This window comes from Orcinus orca, chromosome 2 (genome assembly GCF_937001465.1).
Source record: "Orcinus orca chromosome 2, mOrcOrc1.1, whole genome shotgun sequence".
Lineage (NCBI taxonomy): Eukaryota > Metazoa > Chordata > Mammalia > Artiodactyla > Delphinidae > Orcinus > Orcinus orca.
Window position 1 is genome coordinate 196375305 of NC_064560.1, and position 20217 is coordinate 196395521.

The window sequence follows — 20217 nt, forward strand, 5'->3', positions numbered from 1 at the left end:
GTCACAGCTGGAACCACTCACAGCTAGAAAAGCCCAGCCCAGGGACTTCGGGGGGGTGGGAGGGGGAATGCAGGTACAGTGGGAGGAGTGCCACAGACCCCACCTGCCCAGCATCGCCCAGTCACCCGTCAGCCCTCAGAGCCAGATGTGCCTGCTCCCCAGCTGTTCCTCCCGCCATGCCTGGCCTCTCCCCTACTCTCCTCTGCTTGTACTGACCGGCTCCAGGCCCATCTCAGCTCCCAACTCCAGCCACCCCCTCCGCTGAGCTCCCGGCACACCTGAAGGGGTTGAGAGCCAAACTAGGGCACTTCCAAGAGTGAAAGGGGCTTGATGAACACTCACACGGGGACGAGGGGGGCACAGGAGAGCGCAGGCTCCAGCATCACGCCGGACGGCCCCCTCCCCACCCCACATGATCTGATGTGACTTGCCTCATTGCCCTGAGCCTTTTCCTCAGCAGAAACGGGGACCCCAGTGCATCTCAGCACCGCTGTGGCCAAGCCTGGGGCGGTTCCCCCTTCCCTTCCAAGTCTCCTCTGAGCGCCTTTAGGGCTCCGGGCAGTTTGCTCCAGGGTTTCCGGCTTTCCCAGGCATGGCATTTCCTCCACTCTAAGATACCATCAGTCACAGATGCCCAATTTTCCAGAGTAAGGGAGGGGAAGACCGTGCAGTAAACACACACACTGATTCTAAGATGCACCCTGCACTGCCACAGAGGAGGGGAAAGCCCATCTTTGAATTCAGGAAATAACAAATGACGAAGGCCTCTGGCCAATGGGGAAGCAGGAAGGAGGAAAGGGAAACAGACCCTCACCTACGTCCCAGGGCTCCCGGCTTCTGCTTTGGTTAAGTGATGCTCCGCACCTCTGTTTAAACATCATACACAGGGTGATCCCAAGAACACTTACAAACGAATCGATAAAACTCCTGATCCTTATGCCCTGCTCCCCAGACGGCAGAGACCAGCAGTGACTCGTTCGAGAGCAGGCAGGCACTCATCACCAGGGGACTGACCCAGCTCCAGACCTGCCCTATCACACTCCACCCACCTGCCCCCTCTGGCCTGTGGCAGCAGAGGACAGCAAGAGGGGAACGTGTGACAATGACCAGCTCTGGGTGCCTGGGAAGAGGGGCACCATTCCCCTGTTCATGATCAAAGGAGCATCACGTCCCTTTAGCAGACAAGTTTGTTCCTCTGTCTCCAGGCTTTGGGGAAGCCACTGGGGTCCCCTCATGGCCTCCCCAGCTCTGATGAAATCCCAGAGCACTCCCTGCCTGGATCCCGGGCACCCAGGTTGCAGGTGTGGGCAGAGCAACCGTGGGTGTAACCATCCCGTGGAGAGGTACAGTGAGGCTGCAGAGAGAGAGAGTTTGTCGCCCACAGGTGCTGCTCTGCCCGAGCCCCAGGGCGGCTCAGGACTGACCCCTGACCCCACAGGTCAGGAGTCACAAGCAGGCAGACGGGGGTGGGGGCAGGGCTTTGGGGCAGACCCTCCTGATCTGAGAACCTCAGAGAAGGTTCTCTCCCATGACCACGGTCACAGCTATCGCCACCCTGGAGGCCCCAAGCTTCCTGCCCCTCTGTCCCCAGCCTGGCCGCCACCACGACAGACCCCAGGTTAATGCTCCGGAACCGCCGCTCCCCAAGCCCGGCTACATGAATCACCGTGAGCGGCACTCAGAATTCAGACTGAGTAACCACTCAATAAACGTCTGCTCTTGTCTTCCTTCCTGCTTGAAGGGTGAATTCTCTCAGCCACCCAGCCCTGCCCGTCCACCTCCCTGACTATTCTCTACTCGCTGTTCTGTACTCACACAACCAGATGCCCAGCTCTCTGGGTGTCCCATTACAGTGGGTTCAGGAATGCCCTGTGCTTGCATGCCTCCCCCGACAGGGAGCTCCCCACCTCCAGATGCAACCTAGTCCACCTGGACCGCTCTTGTCTGTGAGGGCTGAAATCCGAATCACTGGAACTTTGGGGGTCCACCCTGGGGGGCTACACACAGCACTGACCCCGCTGGGCTGACAGCTCTCCCCACCCAGCAGCAGCTCCCCAGCCCCAAAGCTTTTCTTCCCCCGGCTCAATGTTCTGGTTCTTTCTGTTCCCATGAGGAGGCTTCCAGGCCCTGGGCCTCCCCCACGCGTCATGAGAACACCTCGCAGGCCCTGGGCTCTCGGCACCCATGGTCCAGATCCACCTGCAGACCTGCTGCTGCCGCTGGAAGGCCACCCCCCTTCTGTTCAACTAGACAACAACTCATTTGACTCTGACACGGGGTGGGCACAAGGGCCCCCCTCATGAGCATGTGTCAGGGGGTCCCCCATCCCCACCCCGAGGAGGCAAGTCTGCAGGGTCCAGGGGACAGTGGAGGGTCACTGAACCCATCCTTTAAGGCTCAGTTCTAGGACCAGAGTAGTATCATCCTCGAGACACAGATGAGGCTTCGAGGTGCAGTAAGCTGTCACCTCACACGCGCTGCACAGTTTACACATCACCACACTCCCTCCTCCCTCAACCCAAGGGCGGCAACGGCTTCCCACTTTGCAGATGAGAAAACAGAGGTCCACAGGGGTCCTGGAACTCGAGCAGGGTCGTAGGCTTCCAATTCCTTGTGCTGATGACAAGGACAAACACAGCACAGAAAATCCCCATGGGTGCAAAACACAGACGATGAGCAGCAGAGGATTTCCTTGCTAATCGCGCTGCCCCGGGAACGATACGAAACCAAGTGTGTGTCCTAAGAACTCAGAGGCCGGGCCATGGGTAAGGGGTCTGCTGGGGCCACAACAGCAGAGGGAAACCAGCCTGGCAGGGAAGCGAGGGAATGAAAAATATAAGTGAGGAGGGACTCCGTGCGCGGAAGCCTGCGCTTTCCCCATCCCACTGATGTCCGGAACCGTGAACCGTCATGCCAGGAAGCAGGACAGCATGACTGAGCCTCTGGGTCTGGACTGAGAACAGGTGCCACACCTTTGCTACACAGGTCCAGCCCCTGGAGCTCCCGCCCCATCCTGCCTGGGTCCATCTACAGGGGACCCTGCCCAGGACCAAGCTCCGGACAGCATTCCACTGTTGGTGGGGGTCTCCCATGGGAGTCTCAGGCTGTCCCGGTCCAGAGGGGCAGCAGGCACAGGGCGGCAGGCCCAGACTGACACCGGAGGCCAAGACTGATTCCCCAGACTGATCCCAGGCCCCCCAGCCAGCCCACGGGACTGGGAGCAGGTCACCATACCGCTCCATGCCTCAGTTTCCCCACCTGCGATATGGGACCATTTGGGAGCTCTGAACAGAATGGAGCTGGGACTGGGACACCCTCTGTGGTAAACTGTGAAGTGCTGGGCACACCCTGGTCCCACCCTGGGTTACAGGTCAGTGAGTTCCTTACCACCAGGCCCCTTTGGTATGTGGCCCTGGGGGCTCCGTACCCCAAGGCCAGTGACGGATGGTCAGGGTCAGGATGCAGAGGGAGGGGGAAAAGCTTATTCAACCTGCCCCATTGTCTTTACTGACCTTTGCCCCCAGGCCTGACTGGGTTTAGGAAAAGCTGCCTTATTAGCATCCTGCCCAGGAGCTGCTGAGCCGGGAGGCCCCTCATAAAAGACCTATTCAGGGCCAGAGGCCCAGACCACCCTCGCTCCATCCTCCCTTTAAACCAACAAAAACACAAGCAGGAGGACAAACCCATCTTATTTTGAGAAGCTCAAATTTTTAATCCAAACTTTTAAAAGTAAACAGGGCCCACACAAAGGCTGCTGGAGGCCCCGGTTTCTGTGGGTTAGCTAAAGGGGAGTGGACCCCGTGGTATGATGGGGGGACTGGGACAGATGTGAATGGGGACGTGGGGGGGAAGGGAGAAAGAAGGTGGGACACCTAGGATGGAGAGGGGGAGGGGAGAATTGTTGAAAGTACTTTTGTTTGGAAATTGCATCAGTTCGAAGTGGCAAACCTGACCTTCTGATGTTTGGGGTTCGCCTGCCTCAGTTTGCCCCACCGGATTAGAGTAAAGAGCATCCCAGTCCAGACTTTAGTCAGCCCAGCCCAGACCTCCATCAAAACAAAACAAAACAAAACAACCCAGAGAAAGGCCTATTTGCATCCCCATTCACAGGCCCACCAGGCCCAGCCCCAGCCAGGGACGGCCTGGAATACCGATGGGCCACCACCCACCACAGCTGCTTAGGGCGCTTAGGGCCCTTACGGCATCCTGAAGGGCTGCAGGTACCCTGCAGCTTCCGAGAGAGGATTACAGGGCCACTGCTCCCCAGCACATCCGCAAGTGCCACCAGACGCCGGCTCAGTCGCAGACATTCAAGCGAGCTGTCTGCCTAAACAGCAAACAGAGTTTCAAAGAGAACACCGATGTCTATCTGGCAAACCCCCAACAGGTCCCTCTCTTTTTCATGAGGAGCCTTGGAAGAAGGATGCACGGCAAGGATGCTGACAACCGTCGAGGCCCACTGTGTGCAGGGATAAAGGGGGCACTCTGGGTTTTGCCCCACTCTACAGAAGAGCAGAAAGGGGCTCAGGGCACTTACGTAACTGGCCAAAGAGAAGAGGGAAGAGCGTAGACTTGAACACGAGACAGTCTGAGCCCTCTGGGTAACGGGGTTATCAGCCATCTGCTCAGTGGTCACCGATAAGGAAGTGACACTTCCCAGGACAGGAGAAGGAGGGCAAACGTGGGTCAGGAACCAAGAATAGGGAGTCAGCAGTGTCTGCTGACGAATATTATCGGCCACAACGACAGCGGGCTGCTGGAGAGGCAAGCCAGCCCACGGTCTGGGCAGGAGAGGACCCCCAGGGCACCACCCAGGCAACTGGGACTGAGACATCTGAATCTCAGTTGCTTTCCCAGGAAACGCTCAGGACCTCTCTGAGCCTCCACGTGCTTGGCTTTAAAATGGGGATAAGGGCCCGAGGCACAACCCTGGTATCCGACTCCTCTTGCCACCACCCAGACTGAGGCCTGTTACCTGCCTCCATCTCTGGCTCGCTCTCCGCTCAAAACTACAGGTCCAAGTACAGAAAAGTGTTTTCTAAGAGATGGGCCTTTCCTTGTTTCCAGGCATCCTACTCATATTGTTGGAGAACAACTCAAGGCCACGCCTCACTTTATGAGACAAAACTAAACGACAGCGATGCCACCTATACCTGAAATTCATGATGAGAATGCTGAATGTTCATGTCACCCCAACACAAAGCTTTGCCACCACAAAATCTGTGGCAGTCCTGTTCCGAGTGTGCATGGGACTGGTGGCAGCATGGGTTCTGCAGGAAACCCTACAGCTCCACCCATCCCGCCCTCCCGCAGTGGGGTGGGAACCTCACTCCTGCTCTGTTCACTGAGGCAGCAAAACGCTGAGCCAGACGGGGTCCGCGTCTCCTTGTCCAAAACATGACAGAACTTCTCAGCAAATGTGCTCTGACACTCCAGAGCTTCAGTGCCCTGCTGAGAATCGCCCTCGCCAAGTGTCATTGATGACGCAGCTGAAAACCAGAAACGTTTCATTTCCTAGCCACAGGCAGGACTGCAGCAACCCCCCGCCTCGTACTGCACTCGGGCAAACCGAGGCCCAGAAATCTGACCCTCCCAAGGCCCCCAGGAAGCTGATGCCGGAGAGGCTGGGCCTGGGACTCCTCACTTCCCAGATGGTGCAACCTTAACATATTAAACCTCCTAACGCTCAGCTACTCCCACTGGCCTTAAGGAGACTGCTGGTGGGAGGTGGGGTGGATACAGAGTTACCGAGAGAAACCCAAGTTGTAGCCTTAGATTGCTAATCAGTAACAAAATATCCCTCTAAACCTAGTCCTGCCCTGAACTCACAGGCTGGGAAGGTAAACGAAGGAAAAACGGTGCTGGGCTATCACCCCACCTCCCGGGGTCCAGTTCCCACCCCAGCCCGCCCCCCCCCCAAGGCACCTGCGAGGCCACTTGGCCACCAAACCAAAGAGAGAGTGCCCTGTCCCCACCCCACCCCCCCTCCAGGCTGTCACTCTGGGGAAGAACAGTCACTTAAAGCCTAGATACACTTTCTCTGAACTAGGAGAGCCTTTAAGGAGAACCAGAAAGGGCTGTTTAATCTCCACCTTCAGGCAAAGAGTTCAGGCAGCAGCAAATGCCACCAGAAGTAGGAGCCAAGCCACTGAAAAATGTGGAAGGACAGGGAGGTGGGAGAGGAGACAGGCAGCAGGCAGAACCACTGATCAGAGGGCTGGAGATGGGGGCCGGCTGCTCTGCTCCTACAGAGCCCTCTGCCTTGGGCCCAACAGTCACACAGGCGTGGAAGACAGTAGCTGAGCTTTCCTGAGGCCAAAGGTCCTCCCACCCACACCCTGGCCACCGCAGACGACTGTGGCACTTCCTGTAAGGTGACCAACAGTTTACAAACCCTTCAGAGGCTTTTATCTCCACCTCAAATCCAGGAGGTAGGGATTATTGGCTCCATTCTACAGATAAGAAAACCGAGGCCTGCAGAGACAAAAAGCCAGGATTCATTCCAAGCCCGCATTCCTCTGGAAAGTTTTAGAGCCTGAGTTGAGAAAGGTCCCTGAGCCCTGAGAAAGGCAGGACTAACAACAACCGAGGAAGGCTCTTAGCCCCGGGTACTCTGGCCCACCTGCCTCTGATCCTTCCCAGCGGGCAGGCAGCAGGGAGGTCAGGTGGAATTCCAGCCCCAGCACACAGGTGAACACTGCTTAGATTTGGGGCTGCCTGTTGCTCCAGATAAGAGAGGGAATTTCACTTTCCCTCAAAGGGCCTTTCTTTCTTTCTTTTCCATTAAAAACTTCCCGCTCCCGGACAACGGTTTCCAGGCAGGGATGCGGTGCCTCCGGCCAGCCCTACAGTGCCAGACTCTGATACTGATAAACTCCGCAGGAGAGAAACTTTTCTGGGGTCTGGCGGCCCCCGGCCCGCTGCGTATTCAGAGGGGCAGGGGCACGCCTCCATCACTTAACCAGAAAATTACCACCCAAAGCCCCACTGCGGGTGGGCTCGGGAGCCTCTGGATGCCAGCTGGAGGAGGGGTCTGGAGTGGCGGCCGCCCGCGGGGGAAGGGACTCTGGGCCCGAAACCCGCGCCGCCAGGCAGGTGCCGTCCTTACCGTGCAGGCCGTTGGGGATGCTTCGGTGGTGCGGTGGCGCCGACAGGTCGTCCAGGGACCTGCGCGTTGCGACAGCCTTGCCGTCCGGGGCCTTGTGCGGCCCGGGGGGCAGCAGCGGGGGCGGGACGTGGTGGTGGTGGTCGGGGCTGCCGCCGCTGCCGGCGCTCGACGTGCTGCTGCCGTCGCCCACGTCGCGGGTCCCCGCTCCGGCCGCGCCGCCCGCCAGCGGCCCGCTCAGGCTGGCCTGGCTGTCGATGGAGCTACGGGAGCCGGCGCCACCACCACCACCGCCGCCGCTGCCGCCGCCGCCGCCACCCGCGCCCCCCGCCAGCGCCGCGCGCTCCTCGTCCAGCAGCAGCACCAGCTCCTTGAGCTCCAGGTTCTCACGCAGCAGGGCCTCCTGGCGCGCCTCGAGCTCGCGCAGCTTCTGCTGCGAGCGGGCCACCTCGTGCCACACGGCGCCGGCCGCGTGGCGCCCGAAGCGCTGCCACTCGCGCGCCAGCTTGCGCCCCTTCTGCCGGTCGTCGTCGAGGAAGCAGCAGAGCTCGCGCAGTTCCTGGTTGTCGTCCTGCAGCCGCTGGTTCACGTCCTTGAGGCCGCGGATCTCCAGCAGGTGCTGCTGCAGCCGCCGGTTCACGTCGCGCATCAGGCCGCCGTGCTCCAGCATGAGGCCCACCTTCTCGCCCTCGGCGCGCCGCAGCCGCCGCGCCAGCTCCTCCTTGCTCCAGCGCAGCAGCTCCTCGTCCGGCACCTGGCTCAGCTCCTCCGACGACGCCGCCGCCGCCGCCGCCGCTGCCGCCGGGGGCTTCGCCATGGCGGGGCCGTCACCGCGGCATCGCCCGCGCCCTCGCCCGGCCGGCGCTCCCCGTGCCGGGGCTGCGCTGGGCCGGTCCGCCCGCGGGCGGGGGGCGACCAGGGGCTCGTGCGGCCTGCCCCGCGCCGCCTCGCGCGCCCTCACGCAGCGCCCTCCCGGGCCGCCCGGGAACCCGCGTGTCTCGAGGCTCAGCGAGCTGGGACCGCTGCTGCGTCGGCGGCTGCAGTGCCGGGCGCTCTCCGGGCTTAGGCGAAGCAAGCGGAGGCCCGCCCCCGGCCCAGCTCCGGAGCCCCAGCCGCCCCGCCCACTCCGGGCGGGGAGGGGCGGGGCGCCGCGGCCCGGCCCCGCCTCCGGGGAAGGGAGCGGGCAAGGCACGGCCGGCCCCCACGTCCCTCCGCGCCGTGCGCCCGCCCGCCCGGGGCCCTGCCACAGGCGCCCTCGAGCCGTGGTCCCGCCCCCAGCCCGTCCGATTGGGCCTCTCCGGGGGTGTGCGGGAGGGGCGGGGCGCAAGCGGGGGACGCCGCGGAGATGGTACAGTCCACTGGCGGTTCAAGTTTCTGCGCCGGGAGGACGCGGCCTCGGCCAATCCCAGGGCTACAGGGCGCTTTTAAAATGCAGGTACGGCTGCAAGGAGGGGGAAGGTGGGAAAGGTAGGGCAGGGCTTCCCTTAAAGGAGACGCGCGGAAATGGTCGCCCAGCCCCTTCCTGGGCCCGCGTGCCCCGCCCGGCCTCCCCCGCCCCAAATAAACAAATACCCAAGATCCGAAGGACAGCTCCCCTTCTCCCTCCCGGGGGCACCAGAGTCCAGCTTAGTGTGAGATACGACGGACAATAGGACTCTGACACGGGGGTCGCTCTCCCCGGCGGCAGAGCGGCTCTTTGTCCCCTTCCCTGCCCCCGGCTCCTCCGCCCCCATTTCCACCCCCGTCCCCTGCCGGAGCGCGCCGAGGTTGCGGCGTTCCATTCCAGCCCCGGGTTGCGCACCGGGAAGGCCATGGCCTCGCCAACCGTCCCGGAGCACGGTCCGTACCCTCTTCCCTGCCAGGAGGGGGCGAGGGCGCCGGGGACATGCACCGTTCCCCCGCCAACCCGACCGCTCGTCCCGGAATTCGGGAGAGAATCTGTGATTCACGACGTGGAGACCACTGGGGAAGGTGGAAGATGGTCTCCCTCTGGGGTCTTAACTGTGGGGGCGCCGAGTCGGCGGCGAAAAGCCTTCCCCACCGCAGCCTGGCCCGGCACCCGGGTCCTCCCACTGTCTGTGTGAGTCCGTCTCGTTTATCCTCGCGTCCCTGAAGTGCATTTACTGCGCGTCTGCTGCCAGCCGGCCAGAAGTGGGCGTCCCTCCCCCGGGACCCGCAACGAGATAAAATCCGCGCACTCGACCGTGAGCGCCACGGCCTGGCGCGCGCGCCCGCGCAACAGCTGATGTCCCCATTTACAGCTGTTCAGCCATTCATTGGACAACTGTGTTCAGCCCCTACTGTAAGCCAGGCCTCTTCTAGACCACTGGGGGATTCTGTAGGGGACAACGGCAGAGGCCACTGCCCTCTGGGTGGGGGGGGACTTTGCACCCTGCGGGGAGGAGGGGAGAGACGATAATAAACAAACTAGATAGCTATGAGTCTGTAATAAGTGCTGTGCAGGGGATTAAGACAAGTTGATGTCACAGAAGGTGATTATCAGTTACTTTAGATCCCGTGGTCAGGGAGGACCTCTGAGGAGGTGCATCTAAGCTGATATCTGAGTGACAAGAAGGACAAAGATAAGGGGGAAGGGCACTCCAGGTGAAGGGAACAGCTAGTGCAGAGGCCCGAGGGTTGGCCTGTTAGTGGCCTATTCAAAGAAGGCCAGTGGGGCTGGGAGGGGGCTCGGGAAGAAGAGTGAGAGATGAAGTCAGAGGGGCCAGATCATCCATGATTCTAAGGCAGCTGGGAAAGCAGTGGGGGGTTAGCAGGATGCAATATGACCTGATTTGTCCTTTAAGAGACTCACTCTGGCCCATGTGTGGAGAAGGGATGGGGCTGGGGGGCGTTGCAGAGAGGTCCAGATTCAGGACCTCATTCCCCACCCTTCTCCCCCTCTCTCCATATAGATGTTCAGGGAGAGGATGTGCCAGGCAGAGCATAGCTTTGAGGGTCAAGCTCCAGGGTAGCTGAGGTTCCCCCAGGCAGGTGAGCCTGCTGGGGGTCACCCTCCCCACTGGGGCACTGTGCTTCGAGGACCCAGCACAGGGCATCTGAGTTTGAGTTTGAGGAGAGAAAGGGTTCCAGCTCCCGCTTGGGAAGGGTACAGGTCTTTCTTACCCCAAAAGGCCAACCAGATTAAATAGCTCACTGGAGGCTCTCCCCAGAACAAAGCCTGAGCTGGGAGAGTGAGGGGTGAGCACAGGACACATGGGCTCACTAGGGAAGTTGCTGAGATGGTTAACACTGCTTGTGGGAACCGCCACCCCAACTTTGTGTGTGGCCCCAGGTGGTTCCCATGGCCTGCATCTCTGCTCTCTGATCCTACAGAGCTGGCAGCTTCAGCTGAACTCTCCAAGAGAAAAAAACAAAAAGCTTCCATCTAGACGGGGCTTGCTTGCATCATCTACAGACTGTGGGACCATGGGTCCCCCTCACCAAGACTCAGGAGAGCATCCCTAACATCCCCCTGGTGCAGCAAAGACAAGGTGCTAGAGATGAGGCTCCTGGGTGGGTGGTCCCAGGGACAGTCTTTGCTCTCCGCACCATGGCTGGACAGGCTGGGGCAGAGCAGGATAGACGGCAGGAGATTGAGAGGGTCCAGAGCTAAAAAAGGGTCCTGAAGCAAGGGGAACCATCTAAGCCAGAGCCCCCTCCCTAAGGGTCCTGCAAGAGGTGCCAAGCCCCCTCGAATACTCACCATCCAACAGACCCTGTACCCCGAGCCAGGATCTGAAATGTCAAGTGTCTTTGCTGTTTTAGCTCTGCTTTGTCATGAAATCCGTAAAACCAAATCATGGACCTCTAATACAGTAATTCTCTAGATGCCCAGTAAAAGTAGTTGTGGGTCTTTTAAAAAATAAAGATGTACCACCACTCCCCAATTTTTTTTCTTCTGCATCTTCAGGACTGTGTGTGTCCATTTAAAGCCACACAAATGTTTTTGAGAGCCAGTACACTAATACATAGTAGACAAAATAATTCCCGATCGCAGTGTCTGTGAACCTGGGAAATGGTGAGAGCACACTGGCAGTAAGCAGACTGTCTCCTCACTGAGAGGGGATGGGGCTTTCCTATCTCCTCTGTGGCTGGGGCGCTGAACAGAGACCTCGGAGCAGCCATTATTTGCTGTTTGCTGAGTGAATGTGTGATCCTTCAGTACGTGACCAATTGAGTCTGAGCCCCTCATTTTGAAGATGAGGAAACTGAGCCCCAGAAGGGAAATGACTTGCCCAAGGTCACTTTCATTCACTGATTTCCTGAACACACAAGCATAATTGGTTAAGTATTTATGCATAAATTCATATGTGTATGTGCAATCCCATATGCATTGTGCACGCGTTGTAAGTACCACAGAAGAGCGGGGCAAAGCACATCATTGTGGGAGCATCCTAAGGCAGTGGGAGCAGCTTCCTGGAGGAGGTGACCCCCCCCACCCCGGTGAATCTTGCAGAGTGAGTAGGAGTTTATCAGATTGTAGATGGGGAAGGTGAGGGTTGGGATAATCCAGGTGGAGGGAACAACAAAGCCAAGGCCTAGAGGTGAGCAATGGTGAGGGGTGTGTGTAGACACAACCATGCCTTATTGCCGGAACATACAGGAGAGGCAGAGAACAGCGGGGAATAGTCACAGAGGAAGTGTGGCCCCCTCCCTGGGGCTCTGATAGTTAACAGCAGCAATAACAGCAATAATAATAACTACCACCTCCTACCACTTACCCAGCGCCCAGTGGGTGCCAGGGATTGTAAACCAGCCGTCACGTGATGATCAGAATGGTGGTGTCATTGGCTCTTCAGGATTTAACGTGGATTCCTGTTGGCTGCTCAGACCACTGTGTGTGAACTTATGGGCAGTGTTCAGAGGCTGCTGGACGCTCAAGGGCTCTGGTGTGGCCAGTGGAGGTTTACGTGGTGGCTGACTATTTCTGCAGATCAGCAAGGCAGTGGCAGCTGACCAGGTCTGGGGCTGGGCTCTGGGGTTTCTTCCCTGCACCCCACCTCAGGGAGGATCCTGAACAGGGGAAGTCACCATGCACAGATGAGGGGCTATGATGAAAAATCAGGGCTCATGGGAAAAGCAACTGTCATTATTATTAATAAAGGATAGTGTTGGTTGAGCACTTTTTTTTTTTTTTTTGCCACGTGACTTGCGGGATCTCAGTTCCCCGACCAGGGATTGAGCCCCAGGGCCACAGCAGTGAAAGCCCAGAATCCTAACCACTAGGCCACCAGGGAACTCGCAGTTGAGCACTTTTTATGTATCTACCCAGCACTGTGCTAACGCTTTACAAGGATTGTCTCGTTGAGCCCTCGCTGCAGTCCTGTGAGTTAGGAGCCTCTATCCCCATTTTACAAAGGGGCAAACTGAGGCTCATAGGTTAAGTCACTGGTCCAAAGTCACACAGCAAGCAAGTGAATGAGCTGGGATTGAAACCCACGACCATCTCGGCCCAAGAGTACACCTTACCCCATAGACTACAGCCTCCTGTACTGCAATTGCTCTGTGACATCCCTTTCACTGTGACTCTGGTTCTACAATGTGGAGGCCTACGCTGTGCCCAGACCATGTCCATCACCCAGCTTCCTCCTACTTCAGCCTTCCACATTGTCACCAAGCCAGAGAGACTCCCCGAGCCTCTGGATGGACCACTGGGAAGAGCTTTCCAGCTCTTCCTGCTGACAGATCAGTCACTGCATGTTGTTAGCTCCATCTCACAGCTCCTCTCTCACCAACTTGCTGGTGACCCTAGGCCAGTTCCTTAACCTCTCTGAGCCACAGTTTTCTCATACGAGCCTTCCTCCACAAGGGCCAGTGTCAAGCAGCTAGCAGGGCTCTTGCCCAGCTCTGGAGAGATGCACGTGCCTCCCTTCCCTGTGCGTTCTCCCCACCCTCTGGATCAGGACAGTCTTCCCATAATGTACATTGAAATTGCACCCATTTTCCAGATGCAAACCCTGAGGTACATTGAAACAAGGGCTCTCCTGGAAGCCTAGTGCTTGCCCCTGGCAAACGGGACTACAAAGGATGCCAGCTATGGCCCTGGGCTGCCACCAGCTTCCTTCTGGGATGGGCGCAGCATGGAATATGGGGTTTAGTGATGAACTGTCTCAACTCCCACATTTTTAGGTGAGGAAACTGCACTGATGCTGGGGCCACCAGTAGGCAAGTTTGCGGGGATGTCGACCCCTTGGAGGGCAGCACTCGGCGGCCTGGGGGGAGGGTGGGCTCGTTCACTCACACCATTACCCAACGGTCAGGCCCTGTTCTGGGGATCAGGAAGTCAGTGGTGCGTAGGATGGTTGCCTGGAACTGCTGATGTCACAGGCAAAAGCCTCAAGGTTAACCTGAGGGCAGTGGGAACCACAGAAGAGTATAGAGCAAAGAGAAAACTGGCAGACTTTTGTTTGATAGCAGGTGACAGGAGGTGTGAGGGGAAGAATGGATCAGAGAGGGTCCACTGAGGCTGGGAGACAGGCAGGAGGCTACAAAGCCAGGCTGGCCAGAGGCCAGGGCAGAGGTGGGGGAAAGGTGCCTTTAGGGACCAATGGTGGGGGGGCAGGTATCAGCATCTGCATCCCTCCTCCCTGTCTCTCCCTTCCCAGCTGGAGCCACTGAAATACCCTCCTCCCCTTTCAAATGCTGACATCCACTCAGACCATTGCCCCGGGGAGCAGGGCAGGGAGGGATGCTCAGTCACGGGGAAACTGAGTCAGGGGAGCTCTCTGCAGGACCAGCTCCCACCTCAGTGCACTTATAAACGCTATTCTTATTATGAACGATTTCCTATCACAACAAACGGCGGAGCAGCAGGTGCCTGGAGCCCAACTGCCCGTCTTAAGGAATCACCACTTTCGCCGGCCCCTGGAGCCCCTCCTGGTCACCTGGGCAGCCCACCTGACCCCAGGGTAAGCACGATCCTGAATGCTGCATTGCTTATTCCTGTGCTTTCACAATACTGCATTTCTCCCTTCTAATATACTGCTTAATTTTGCATGCGTTTGAACTTTATTTGAATGGTATTATACTTCATGTGTTCTTTCGCAACAAGCTTTTAAGTCCTGTATTATTATGTTGATATATGTAACTGTGGCTCATTTATCTGTGCGGCTGGCTGTATAAAGAGGTTTCTCAGCCTCAGCATGTTGACAATTTGGACTGGAGAAGTCTTTATTGTCGGGGCCGGCAGGGGCCATCCCTCCGCACTGCAGAATGTTTACCAGCATCTCTGGCCTTCACCAGTTAGATGGAAGTGGCACCCCTGCCCCTATTGTTGTGAAAACCAAAAATGACTCCAATCTTACAAAATGATACAAACGAACTTATTTACAAAATAGAAACAGACTCACAGACTTAGAAAACAAATTTATGGTTACCAAAGAGGAAAGCTGGGAGTGGGGGGAGGGATAAGTTAGGAATTTGGGATTAACAGATACATACTGCTATATATAAAATAGATAATCAACAAGGACCTACCGTATAGCACAGGAAACTATACTCAATATTCTGTAATGACCTAAATGGGAAAAGAATCTGAAAAAGAATAGACATATGTATATGTATAACTGAACCTCTTTGCTGTACACCTGAAACTAACACAACATTGTAAATCAACTATACCCCAATTATAAAATAAAAATTAATAAACAAACCCAAAAATGTCTCCAGACCTTGCCAAATGGCCCCTGGGGGCAAAATCTCCCCCGCTGAGAACTCTGCCATCTAATTTCCATTGCATGAATACATTACCTTTACTTTTCTCCTGAAGGACATTTGTTTCTAGTTTGTTTGCTGTAACCAGCAATGCTGCCATGGACATCCCTGTACATGGGTCCTGGTGCTCAGGAGCACCAGCTTCTCTGGGGTCTGTACCCTCATAGCTCTCAGAGCACAGGAGAAGCCCAGGTCAAATTTTATATTCGAGGCACCCTGTATATTAAGGGAGAAAAAAAAGAAGAAACAGTATAGCAGCCTTGCCTACCATGACTTCTTTGAAATGTCTGTTTTATCAAATTGACGCTTTTGGGGCTTCCCTGGTGGTGCAGTGGTTGCGAGTCCACCTGCCGATGCAGGGGACGCGGGTTCATGCCCCGGTCCGGGACGATCCCACATGCCGTGGAGCGGCTGGGCCCGTGAGCCATGGCCACTGAGCCTGCGTGTCCGGGGGCCTGTGCTCCGCAACGGGAGAGGCCACAACAGTGAGAGGCCCGCATACGGCAAAAAAAAAAAAAAAAAATTGATGCTTTCACACAGGCACAAATACAATGCTACAAGACTTATGCTACTTGTCAGATACGCAGGGTTTACTCCAGGTGATAAGTTCCAGACCCCAGACACACGGTCTTTGAGGCCAGCTTTGTATCTCTGTGACTGCCGGCGTCACTGTGCTGGGAAGCGTGAAGCCCAGGCGGGCGGGCCCACCTGTGGTGGGTGGTTTTCATCTGCCTCCCCGCAGCTGCACTGTCCTTGAGGACAAAGCCCCCTCTTCTCCAGGGCCCTCAGGGGCCTGGTCCCCGTGGTGTTCCATGGGTGTCTGCAGCTGCACCATCTGCATGAGACACCCCCGTGCCACGCCCATCCAGCCCCTACAGCCTCCAGATGCCTTGCACCCCAGGCCTTGGAGGCCGCCCTTGGCCCAGTATCTACAGCCAGCAACGCTGCCCCTCCCGGCCCTGCCCTCTGCAGACACCGGAGACCAGCCTCCTCCAGTGCCTGAATATTTTATGCCCTGATGGTGGAACAAAGTCGGTGACGACCTTAATTGTTAATGTGGCTGCTGCCAGACCGCAGCACCAGCCTTCCCCTCCCTCTCTGTCTGCTCCTCCTGTTTGATATAGCAACAGCAGTAACAGTAATTCCTCCTGTGACCTGCTCTGGGCGAGGCTGGGCTGAAGTCAAGTTGTCCCCCCAGCCCCCAGTTGAGCCCACAGCTGGGCAGAGAAGCTGTGACATGAATAACTTTAAAACTGGACCACCAGGTTCACCTTTTTGTTCATCGCTGCTCCCTGGTGCCCTCCCAGCAGAGAGCCTGGGGACTCAGTGAGTGCTTGTGGAATAAATGAACGGTACAGGAGGAAGCTGGGTTAAGTAGAAAAGCCCTGGAGTTAGAATCTGTGTCTCTGACTTGATATTTCCTAGCAGGGTAGCCCTGGGGAGTCCCGCCCTTCTCCGAGCCTCTGGACCTTACCTGGAAATGGAATCATTCCAAGCCTCCTCCTGGGGTAGAAAGAGACTCAAATGCACAAGAAAAGGTAGGCCTGAACCACAAGCCACACAATGAGGCAGGTGGGGTGCTGGTCTGCTAGGAGAAGGCCTGGGAATGCCCCAGAGCCCAGCCTGAGACTCTGAGACCCTAAGAGAAGAGTTGAGCCTTCTTTCCAGAACAGGCTCAGCACCCCCAAGACCCAATACCAGGACACAGCTTTGCGACAAAGAATCACATCTTAGCATCCTAAGCGCTCAGAGCCCCTGGAAACAAGCCAGTGTCCTAAGGACGCAGCTAGTCAGGCTAGCTCTGAACAAGGCCAGTGGGTCAGCGCAGTGGTTCTCAGCTCTGGGCACTGGTTAGAATCACCTAAAAGCTGGTAAAATGCAGACGCTCAGACCCCACCCCAGATCCATCCCATCAGAATATCTAGAGGATGGGAGTCCATCAGGCAGGGCTGAGAAGTGCTGGGTTAGATGAAGCTCTTGTTCATTGGCAGCAGGTTTCCCTAGGAGCCACTCTCTACAGTATCTCCAAAAACTAGAAGACTACGGAACAATGCATTCAAGATTCTGAAGGAAAATTATTTCAGTATCCGGTCAATTAAGTATGAGGGTAGAGTATGACATGTTCAGATTAAAAAAATAAAAATTACCTCTCAGACATTCTTTCTCTAAACTTAGGAATTCAATAAAGAAACGAAACGACCCAAATTCAGGAAATGGGGGATCCCAAAGTGATGGTATAGGGAAGTGGGACAGGGAGGGCTTCAGGGCTAGAAGCAGTCAGTGCAGATTGGAACAGGGAGGGAGGGCGCCAGGAGGATCTGGCCAAGAAAGAGAACACAACTCATGGAGTCCCTGGGGCCTTGGATGTCTTGAGAGGAACATCAGAGCTCTGTCAGAGAGTCTGGTGGTGAAATAGTGACAAGCACAAAGAAAACCAAGCAAGTCAAAATAAGGAGGCAACTAATAATCACCAGGGAAACCCAGAAGTCCTACAAGGAAGGAAATACAGTCATAGGACATATCGTGGCTCTGTTGGCCATAGTGTTTAAATAGTATAATATGTAAACAACATTGATTTAACCAAAAAATTGCGATACAGTTATACTAGGAGGGTGGGGGAAGGGGTGGCGTGTGTGAGGGTGGGCGCATGAGTAGACTAAACCTTCCTGGTCCCTAAGAGAAAGGCAGTGGTACTACCTAAACTGGAGAGTCAGGAGCAGTGTAAGTGTGTTGTTTTCAAATGTGGAGAAAAGTCACAGAAGAATCGAAAGTAGTTGCTTCTGGGAAGCAGGAATCAGGGGCGGAGCCATGAGGCAAGGGATTGTTTTTTGGTTTTTTTTCTTTTAAGTTTTATAACCGTATTTGATTTTTGAAACTCTGTGCACGTGTTTTGGTTTTTTTTGTTTTTATTTTTGGCCGTGTTGGGTCTTCGTTGCTGCGCACGGGCTTTCTCTAGTTGCGGCGAACGGGGGCTACTCTTTGTTGCGGTGCGCGGGCTTCTGATCCCGGTGGCTTCTCTCGTTGTGGAGCATGGGCTCTAGGCGCGCGGACTTCAGTAGTTGTGGCACACGGGCTTAGCTGCTTCACGTCATGTGGGATCTTCCCAGACCAGGGCTTGAACCTGTGTCCCCTGCATTGGCAGGCAGATTCTTAACCACTGCGCCACCAGGGAAGCCCCTGTGCACGTGTTTTTAAATTAATACATTTTTAAAAAGCTTGGCATTGGACTTCTCATTAGAAACCCTGGAAGCTAGAAGATCACAGAGCAATCAGTTGCCTTAAAAGTCTGAGGGAAAAGGATTTCCTGCCTGGATTCTAGGCCCACAGAGAGCCATGTATGAGACTGGAATCTAAACATTTTCGGAAACGCAAGGTCGTCATGAAAAGGAAAAAAATGAACTGCTGTGCACCTCAGGAAGCTTTGGAAGCACATGCTCCTCGAGATGCTGAGAGTAGACCAGGGCACAGGAGGGCTTCCCAGGAGGGCAGGTCCTTTCCTGGTGGGAGCAGGGGGAGGGTCAGGCCCAGGCCCCAAAGCAGGGGGTGGACGGCTCAGCCTGGAAGAGCCCAGGCCCGGAGGGGCTAGGTAAGATATCCAAATGCCTGGGTGTTTGACCATCCTACCACTAGGTTAGAGTGGAACAGATAGAAAACGTAAGAAGAGACACATAAAGACCTAACACATTTTTTTGTTGTTTGGTTGTTTGTTTTGGCTGCACCACACGGCTTGTGGGATCTTAGTTCCCCAACCAGGGATCGAACCCCTGCCCCCCTGCAGTGGAAGCGAGGAGGCCTAAACACTGGACCGCCAGGGAATTCCCAAGTTTGTTTTTCTTTAAAGCGCATTAACGCCAGGACATAAATAAACAAAGCTCCACCATAAAAGGAACCACTAGGTACTTCCTTTTTTTTTTTTAAATATATTTATTTATTTTTGGCTGCGTTGGGTCTTCGTTTCTGCATGCGGGCTTTCTCTAGTTGCGGCGAGCGAGGGCTACTCTTTGTTGCGGTGCGCAGGCTTCTCATTGCAGTGGCTTCTCTTGTTGCAGAGAACGGGCTCTAGGAGTGAGGGCTTCGGGAGTTGTGGCACGTGGGCTCTAGAGCGCAGGCTCAGTAGTTGTGGCGCAAGGGCTTAGCTGCTCCGCGGCATGTGGGATCTTCCCGGACCGGGGCTTGAACCCGTGTCCCCTGCATCGGCAGACGGATCCTTAACCACTGTGCCACCAGGGAAGCCCTACTAGGTACTTTCACAGGTAACATTTACAGAATAATAATAAAACCCTGGACCACTGGTCAACTAAGAATTGGGTAGAGCCTTTGAGGGGATGCTGAGGGAGTGGGAGCTGAAGCCTCATCTGTCACGACTGGAAGGAATTCTAGAAACGTCTAGAATTGAAAAATCAAGAAATAGCCACGGGAGCATCTTACTGAGAAACATGGAGACCAAAGCCAGAAGGAACAACTACATGTGGGAACAGGTGGTTCTGGGGAGTGGGGGAGGGGGGGAAGGGCCAGGGAAATATTGCATTTCCTTCTGAACCTTTTCGTGTTATTTGATTTTTTTTTAACCTAAGTTCATACATTGTTTTGTTTGCAGTATAAAAATAATTAATCTGGGCTTCCCTGGTGGCGCAGTGGTTGAGAGTCCGCCGGCCGATGCGGGGGACACGGGTTCGTGCCCCGGTCCGGGAAGATCCCACGTGCCGCGGAGCGGCTGGGCCCGTGAGCCATGGCCGCTGAGCCTGCGCGTCCGGAGCCTGTGCTCCGCAACGGGAGAGGCCACAGCAGTGAGAGGCCCGCGTACCGCAAAAAAATAATAATAATAATAATAATAATAATAATAAAAGCTACATCCAGGCCAGGGTGTGTTAAGCAAGAGAGGAGGACCAACAAGGACCTACTGTCTAGCGCAGGGAACTCTGCTCTATATTATGCAACAACCTAAATGGGGAAAGAATTTGAAAAAGAATAGATGCATGTATATGTATAACTGAATCACTTTGCTGTACACCTGAAACTAACACAACACTGTTCATCAGCTATACTCCAATATAAAGTGAAAAGTTAAAGAAAGAAAATAAACGAGAGAAGAACCAGCGATGCTCCCTGACAGAAGCCCCCAGACCTGACCCTCGTCAGCTGCAGCCTAGGCCCCGCAGCCTCGCCCGCTGGCGGCCGGCCCAGCCTAATCCACCCCGACATTCTTCACGGCCATTTCCAGTTCACAAAGCATTCTCTGGGCCGCTTCCTCCTCCCATCCTCCCAGCAAGCCTGCGAGGTGAGCAGGAATTATTACGCCCATTCGTGCCCACAGAAGCTGAGGTTCTGTGTGTATCTGGGGGTCCGTAACCGGTCCCTGCCATGGCAGGTGCACCTGCTACAAAGGCCGGTAGAAGACC

The 20217-nt window shown here is 55.9% G+C and overlaps 1 protein-coding gene across 12 annotated transcripts in view; it reads right to left on the bottom strand.

The window, feature by feature from the left end:
• Positions 1 to 8215, bottom strand: part of CCDC85C (coiled-coil domain containing 85C) — an 83818-nt gene extending 75603 nt beyond the window's left edge. For 2 of the 12 annotated variants that reach the window (XM_049706507.1, XM_033420100.2), the window contains exon 1: positions 7109 to 8197. In XM_049706507.1, the coding sequence (XP_049562464.1) occupies positions 7109 to 7922 (814 nt within the window). In that variant the 5' untranslated portion in view covers positions 7923 to 8197. Of the gene's footprint in view, positions 1 to 7108 lie in introns of all 12 variants that reach the window. The other 10 variants (XM_033420069.2, XM_049706508.1, XM_033420104.2 and 7 more) reach the window with 8 other exon arrangements.
• Between the last annotated feature and the right edge of the window lie 12002 nt (positions 8216 to 20217).